General features: G+C 44.2%; 1 protein-coding gene across 1 annotated transcript; it reads right to left on the bottom strand.

The window, feature by feature from the left end:
* Positions 1 to 8414, bottom strand: NRBF2 (nuclear receptor binding factor 2). The gene is given in 5 exon segments (XM_033148926.1): positions 1 to 798; positions 801 to 1371; positions 1824 to 1864; positions 2567 to 2651; positions 8237 to 8414. Coding segments are annotated over 5 exon segments (876 nt in total). The 5' UTR covers positions 8285 to 8414; the 3' UTR covers positions 1 to 667.
* Between the last annotated feature and the right edge of the window lie 376 nt (positions 8415 to 8790).

Below are 8790 nucleotides of genomic sequence, written 5' to 3'. Positions count from 1 at the left end.
TTTGTTTAAAACGATCCTACTAATTTCATATACAGAACACGCACATTATTAAGCACCCTGATTATGTAAACAAATCAAAATTTCAATAGAACTAAAATTTGGTTCCTTAAAATAAAATAAAAAAGTAGTAGTAGTAAATTTAGCATCTCTCCTGATTGGCTGGAAAAGCATTTTTAAGTCAGGAGTGCAAAGTGTGGCACGTAGATCCATACTGTGGAGGAACAGAAGCAACATCCAATCTATTGACCTGGTTTGCATAATTAAATTAATTAAATGCATGATAGAAACCTTTTTTTTCCACTGCCAAAATGGTCACGCTCTGGCCCACACCACTTAGGTTTTGCATTATTTATGGCATTAAAGAGACATGTTACATATCGCATACTCAAGACCCCTGCAGGATCAAGTTGCTTGAAAGTCTCCCCTCAGTCATTTGGCTTGAAGGTGGGGAGGAAGAGAGAGCTTAGCTTTTACCAACAATGGTAAACAGTCAGCCCTGTTTAACCGATCCAATAGCATGCATATTTTTCACAGTGACAAAGTCACTAAGATATTCTCCTCAGTAGGGTTGTAGTTGGTGTTTTGTACCTGTGAATCACAACTGTACTGGTGGGTTTCCCTTTTTGGATTTGCTGAGCTACAGGTGAACATACATTGTGGTCTCTACTTAGCTGTTCATCAGTCCTTTCAGTATATCCTCCGAGAGCTCCAACAGAGGGAGCTCGGGGGACGGAATGTCCAGAGGCGGAAGGCTGGGTATCGGAATGTCCTTGGCCTTCCCAGCATTCGTCGTAAATTCTGCCAAGTTGAGGCTGACGCGGCAGCAGTTTCCGAATGCTGCTGCAGACCCCACAGCTCTGACTTCTCTACAAAGTCGGCATCGACATCTAGCTCCTTTTCTAGGGGGGATTTCAGGAGTCTGGCCCTCTCAGCTTTTAGCTGCTTGTTCTCTCGCTTCAATCTCTCGTTTTCAGCTAAGAGAAAGTCCACGTGCCGTTCTAGAACGGCAATTTTGGTGGCCTGCTCCTCAATTTTTGTCTTGTCATCCTTTGGGGTTTTGCTTCCGACGCACACTTCCAGTGGCTCCTTTCTTTTCTGGAACAGGAACAGTAGTGTGTCGGGGTCCCTATCCAAGACACCGTGGATTGCCTGTGCATCCTTCTCTGGGGAGGGGCTGTACTTCAGGCTAGCAGGAGCTGCCACATTTTGGTCATCAAATTCCTCAGTTGATGGCTTCGAAGAAGCACTATCCTTGTCCACAGCCTGCTGTGTCTTTAGCCTCTCTTCTCTTTTTGCTCTTTTCCATCGCTCTTGGATAAGTAGAATCTGTTTCAGGTGGCTCTCCCTTTGTAATTCCAATGATAGCTGGGCCTGTGGAAAAGACGAAAACAAGGGCTGAGTTTCTCACCATTAGAGCCACCCTTAATTACACTGAGGGGGGGGGAGTATTTGATCCCCTGTTAAATTTGCCTGTTGCCCTCTGACGAAGAAATGACCAGTCCATAATTTTAATGGCAGGTTTACTGTAGCTGTGAGAGACAGAGTAACAACAGGAAACCCCCAGAAACCCAGAAGACAAAAGATTGATGTGCATTATAATGAGTGAAATAAGAAATCATCTTCTAACGCCAACTATTTTCTAGAACCCTGGCCAGTGAAGGATACAGAAGTGAAACAACATCTGCATCCTCTTATCACACATCTCTCCCCAACCATTTCTTGCCTTTTCAGAATGGGGTGGGTTGTCATAGTCAATTTTTATGGTTATAGAGATAATGACTTACTACTAGACTCGCTCACTGTAATTTGGAGTGTAATCTCACCTGATCCGATTGTGTCAGCTTCATGGCATCCAAGAGATATGCTGAATAAACCACAAAATGAGAAATGTTTAGGTCACAGAGAAGTCACACTGAGTTTAGATACAATGATGGCTTCATGCACACGAAAGCTTATACCAAGAACAAACTTAGTTGGTCTCCAAGGTGCTACGGGACAATTTTTTTATCCAGATATGTACACCACGATCCCACTAAGTGTGCCTATGACTGTAAATCTACTGCAATATTGATGAAGACAGTATTGACAACAACAACAAAAACAAAAAAACAACAACCCACCTTAAAGGGGTTGTGTCAAGGAGCTAGTGATTGGAGAAACACTTTCTTGCAAACAGACCTCTTAAACCTAACAATGAACTGCAATTTGGCAGTCAATGCCCAGTTTTGGCACTCACTTAGCTACCATGTAAGAGGCTCCACTGCTCTAACTTGGGATATTCAAGAGAGATAATTGCATTATGTCCTTGACTACTGATTTTCTACAACCACCTTGATCTTCATGTATTTTAGTTCCCCGTGCACATGTAGGCAAGTAACTTTTCTTCTGTATAAGGCTTACACCAACTCCCAAGACAACAAACTTCTGCCCCAGCCAGGAAAATCACGCCTGGCTTAACACACATTTGCACTTGCTTTGGCGATGAATAGATGATTGCTACTCAGGCATACTTGGAGGACAGCATTTTCACACAAGCTATACAATGCTCTTTTTGTTAAATATGCACCTGCTGCCTTTTTGTGACAAGAAATCGCTTCTTCGTACTTCCCTGCAGTCAGCAAACGGTCAGCTTTCCTGCTCTGCTGATGAGCCTTCAAAAGAAAAATAAACTTATTAATTATTGGAATTTTTTACTATTATTTAAGCATCTCTAGTTACTTCAAACTTTTGCATGAAACAGACATGTAGATACGCAAAAGGCAGGCAATGCAACAGAAACGTCAGCTGTCTCAGGTTCTGTGTAAGATAGCTTGGCACCTCAGTATAGAATTATGATAAAGCTGGTTGCTTAGGTCATTTGCCTCTGTGATAGCCTTTGGTATTTTCACACCTGAATGCATAACAACAGTGCTCATGTACACACACTGGACCACAGTTCATGTATTTTTTTAAAAAATGCTAAACAGTGAACAAATGAAAATGGTGAGTCTGGCCACATTTAGACATGGGGGGGGGTGTATTGCATCTGACTGCCACATGCAGTTTGAGCCCTGAAGTGATTTATTAGCTGCAGCTTCCTCTTCCTTCATCTGATTCTTCCTCTTTCACATTTCTAAGCTAAGAATTAATAATCGCCTAGAAGGTAACAAAAAGGCACTAAGGTTTAGTGGAAAGGGCTGCATACTGAGCAACTCTGAGGAATGCAGCTCTGACCAATAGCACACAGCTATTTCTCCAGTAACAATCAAATAGTGCAGTTATAAGGGGAAAATACAGCCAATTTAAACATACATTTCTGCTTGAAAATTACCAAAAAATGTGTATATTCAGTCACAGGCAAAATTTAATTGCAAAACAATTCAGTGTTAATACAGCCTGACCCTTTCTTTTTCTGAGGAAAGACGAGTGAATGCTAAGACCCTTTGTGAGATGCACATTTGAATGTCATGGCAGCTTGAGGAATCAATTTGAGTCTCAAGAAAGACAGGCTGCTATGGGAACAGAAAACATCAGCATGTAACTTTGTCAGAAGAGAAACAGGAAATATTGAATTGAATTTATTATTTCAGTCACAGACCAGTTCCAGCAACAGGAGATATTATTCTTAGGTGGGTTTTTTGTGGGTTGATTTTTATTTATTTTTTAGAGGCAGGCCCTGAATCCAGTTTGTGCAGCTGTTCTGTCCCTCTCCTTGCCACATATGGTATTAGGGAATTTCTGGCAGCAAACACAGGAGTTGATGTTGGCAGATTCCAGCAACAGAAAGTACCTGGCGCTCCTTCACAACCAACCAGACAAAGCACACTGAAACAGCTGCTCTGCAACAGGTATGAGTGGAACTAAAAAAAGAGAGTAGCAAGAACACTCACTGACACTTCGCAAGAAAAAAAAATTGATGATGATTTCCTTTGAAATCATGCTGCCAACGACTAAAAGTTTGATGATGAGAGACAAGCTAGCAGATTTACAACAGGGATAAAATGAATATGAGATAATGGATGCTGTTTAGTAACAGCATGGTACAGTATTGCTGACAAAAAAATACATAGATCTGGAGGACATCGTGGATGTCCTTTAGTTTGCACCTATTGTGAATATACTGAGTTTATGTGAGATATGCATTTACTGTTCTTGGCCTACTCTTAAATATTATTTAAACAGAAGAATTATTTTGGGTGGGATGCAACTTAAGTTTTACTCAGAGTGGCCCATTGGCCTTGCTGGCTGGGGCTGATGGGATTTGGGAGCCAAACAACCTCTGGAAGGCCATAGGTTCCCCTTGGCTTAGTCCTTGTTGCCTTGTTCCTAGGCTCACTGTTCCTCCTCAAGAGCATGGTGTTTCCAAAGTAATCCAGACCCATTTACTCATGTAGAAGGATTTCCTATTCAACACCTCTACAAATGGCTGTAGAAATAAAGAACGTGAATAGTAGTTTTGCCACGTCAAAAGTACGAAATAGTGCCACATTTGGACTGCACATATGAGGGTTTACATGCCTGTAAAACCCCATGTCTTGGGATGGTCCAATCTATGCCGTGAACCACCCTAAGATCTGTGGATGAAGGACAGTATACAAATAATAATAATAATAATAATAATAATAATAATAATAATAATAATACCAACTGAAAGAGGCTGGGCTGGCTTAAAACTATGCCCAACCCACTGGCCCTCTAGCTGCCCAAGCAAACAATAAACTTTGCATTTGCCACTTCAGTCACCTGAGCTTCAGTTGAGGCACATACGCTTTGATTTTGCCACACTTGTTTTCTGTTTTGAAGGAACTTTGTTATTGCATGCCTCTTTCCGTGAATCATGTGTTGCTGCCCTCATTGCGTCATCACATCCTGATTCTGTTTAGATAGCAAACTCTTCATGATTTGGACAATGGGTTGCACTTTAACCTGCCTCTTGACTTTGCCCTTAGATAAATGTCCTCTTTCTGCATGATTCAAAAGTAACTTGTGGTCTTGTAGTTCTTTTCTTTTCTGTTATCTGAAGAAGTGTGCATGCACATGAAAGCTCATACCAAGAACAAACTTACTTGGTCTCTAAGGTGCTACTGGAAGGAATTTTTTAATTTTATTTTGTTTTGACTATGGCAGACCAACACAGCTACCTACCTGTAATTGTAGTTCTTTTGTGACCCTCACCATTCTGATTATTCATACAAATTGTGGCTAAATATTTATACTTCTTTAATCTCGCAAGCTTTTTAGATATGGTGCTAAAGCAAAGGAAAGAGAAATGCCACAACTTGTACTGATTACCACGGAACTGAATGGAGGGAAGCAATTCTATTGCCCCTCCATGTTATTACTACTTTTCCTTGACAAGCTACCGCCTATTTTAGTCCACATCTTCTTAAACCTAAAAAGAGATACTGAGCTCTGCAGATTACATATGGTTTTGCTGGTCTACAGCCAAAGTTATAGTTGGACGGAAGCCCAAGTATTTTGTGAAGCTTCTGAAGCAAGCATACTTAAATCAGCACTAGATGGCAACTGGCCCCATCTATCACAGCAGGCTCACATATAAAGTATAAGTGTTTTGCATTCCTGGCCATGCTGTCAAATTTGCTGACAGTTTAATGACCCTTCCAAGCCAGCAACATTTTGTTGTACGCCCAATAAAACTACTCAGTACTAGTGGGCATCCAGATGTAATCTATTACTTCTAACAGTCGGTTCTATTTATTTCCTCTAGGCACTGATCCTGAGGGCTGCATTACACACAACTTTCATACTAATGTAGGAGAAACTTATATCTATGTACACTGTAATGTGTGGAGACTGTACTCGTCTATTTAACCACAATACACACCAGCCTGCTTAAGCCAATGAATGAATGGGGGACTTCAGCTTATAGCCACTCTAATATATCAGTGCAGTAAGAATCACCCGGGACGCAGGTGGCGCTGTGGTTTAAACCACTGTGCCGCTTGGACTTGCTGATCGGAAGGTCAGCGGTTCAAGGCCCTGCGACGGGGTGAGCTCCTGTTGCTCGGTCCCAGCTCCTGCCAACCTAGCAGTTCGAAAGCACGCCAGTGCAAGTAGATAAATAGGTACTGCTCTGGCTTTGCCAGAAGCAGCTTAGTCATGCTGGCCACATGACCCGGAAAAACTGTATGTGGAAGTGGACAAACGCCGGCTCCCTCGGCCTGTAAAGCGAGATGAGCGCCAGAGTCATCTGCAACTGGACTTAATTGTTAGGGGTCCTTTACCTTTACGGTACCTCTAAGAATCATACAAATTCTGAATTGCATGTGGTACAGATTTTCTAAACACAGTACTTTGCCTTTTCAGCAATGCTGATCAAATACCAACCATGTAACAAAGGGAGAAGAGCTGCTTCACACCTAATTGTTTTTCATGTAGAGATGTAGGAAAGGTATTAGGATACACTTCTGTAAAGACAATTGCCACACTTTTTGCTGTGTGGTACATGAAGTAGAGTTCAATTCAATGGATTAAAGCAAACTGTTCTCTCCAGTGTTTTCTATTTCTATTCAGTGTCCAGCACACAAAAAGATGGTTGATAAATAGTGGCGAAGGTGACCATCTCTTCACCTCTATAACGAGCAGATAACAAACTGATCTCTTTTGACAGGGCTGTTGCAAAGGTAACACAGGTGACTCAGCTTATGCTTGGGTTACTTTCCAGAGATAGCGCCTAAAGCAAAATTGTGAATGGTCTAAACACAATGGGTTCAATGGCAGATGGGAATTCTAAAGTTTTTCCCCCCAGTCCCCTTTCCATTATTTTTATTTTTATTTGTCAAGCACATAAAGCTGAATGCAAACAAGTTAAATTCACATTAGTTGCGAGTTACCTGTATATGTGGAGTATTTTAAATGCTCAAAAGCATCATTAAAGTATTTGTGTACACCTATATTCATCCAGATGGTGTATAGTAAGATGCACCAGGACCAAACCTGGCCTTCTGAAAACACTGCCTCCTCGCAGATGGCAACCAAAAAGCAACTGTGATGTGGTAGCACTGCAGCAGTGTCTATGGCGGCTAAACTCAATGACAGGGAACTTCAGGAGGTGGAAGGGTTGGGATTTTAGCCCATTGCAAATCCTTCTTAAAGTAGTCCTCTATTAAAATCTGGTCCAACTGGATTAGCACTGCAAGGGTGCCTTTAACATAGCAGATGGTTCCCACAAGCCCTTGCCCATTTGCCCACAGCATCTAATATTCAGTACTTCTGAACACATCTATTTAGCTATGATGTCTAAATTAGCTACTGACTGCAAAAAGGCATGTACCGGTACATGAAACCTGGATTTCCTACAAATCAACCTGCGGGAACCTGAGGCACTCCAGATGCTGTGGGAGTCTGCATTAACCCCTTACCACTGGACATGCTGGCTGGGGCTGAGAGGAGATACAATCTAACAACATATGGAGGGCCACAGGTTCCCCATCCCTTGTTTGAAAGAATATAAGTTTCATACATTGACCTGGGATAGCTGAGTCATAGAATCACAAAACTGTAGAGTTGGAAGGGACCCCGGGGTCATCCAGCCCGACACCCTGCAATGCAAGAATCTTGATGTGTGCCCCCCCTCCAATTCAAAGCCATACTAGACCCTGCTTAGCTTTGCAAATGTGCTAGCAGTTTTACTGCTGCGCCGGTCAGTGGAGTACCGCTGTCTTAATCTCAGGGCCGTGGGTTCGAGTCCCACGTCAGGTGAACGATTCCTGCACTGCGGGGGGCGGTGGACAAGATGACCTTCATGGTCCCTTCCAACAATCCAATGAGCCTATGATTAGGAAGGCAGAAGTAGGCGAAGGCACTCAGCAGCTAATAGACAGAACCACGTAACAGGAAGTCCTCAGCGTGTTCTCGCTTGTCCAGAAACTCATTAGAGGACCAGAAATCCGCCTCCTTCGACCCTTTCCACCCCCGCAATTGGGGGTGGGGGATTTTGTTGTTGTTATTATTATTATTATTATTATCATAATTAGATGTTGACATTATTATTATTAATTATTATTATTACTATTATTATTGTGGTTATTATTATTAACAGCCTAACTTACAGGGCTGGTGATTACTTTTACCACACGGTAACATCCATAAAGGGTCGGACACACTGCCTTCTCCCCCCCCCCCCCACCCCGGTTATCTATCCTTTGCCCATCCGGCCCGCCAGAAGGAAGCGCGAATCCGGCCGGCCACGTCAGCTCGCCATCGCGGAGCCCACACTCCGCTCGGCGCCACTCACCAGGTTGAGCGGGCCCTCCATCACCTCCATGGGCGGCTGAGGGCACATGGGCGCTGAGGCGGCCTCTTCGCCGCTCCGGCCCGAGCGCCCTTAGCGCGGCCCCGACGGCAACCAGCCTGCTTGTAAACACCGCGACGCCGAGGCGCTTCCGCCCCGCGCGCCCGCAGTGACGTCAGCGCGCACCACGCCAGCAGGCGAGGCGGAGGCGAGGCCATTTCACCACGCCCGGTCTCGCGCGCGGCCGCCAGTTCACGTTGCGACGCCCCGCGAGAAGACCAGCCGTCTCCTTGGTAACCGGCGTCCAACGGCAACGGTTTTCCCTCACAAAGACGACTCGCAGGCGTTGAACCGCCGCCGGTCAGCTGCGGTAGCGCCAAGGGCTGGGGCCGCTGACTCAGTGCTGCGATCTCCCTCCTCCGCTTTCCCCGCAGCGCTTCAAAACACCCCAGCGGTTTCCACAGACCGAAGGTTTAGGCACGCAGCGAAGTTCGGCGATTCCAGGCAGCTCGTCCGTTGAGCTCGGTGTCGCCGCTCTGACTGGCAGCCACTCCCTC

This window comes from Lacerta agilis, chromosome 5, assembly GCF_009819535.1.
Source record: "Lacerta agilis isolate rLacAgi1 chromosome 5, rLacAgi1.pri, whole genome shotgun sequence".
NCBI classification, from domain to species: Eukaryota; Metazoa; Chordata; class Lepidosauria; order Squamata; family Lacertidae; genus Lacerta; species Lacerta agilis.
Note: the sequence above shows the minus strand (reverse complement) of the source record. Positions and strands in the feature narration are given on the sequence as shown.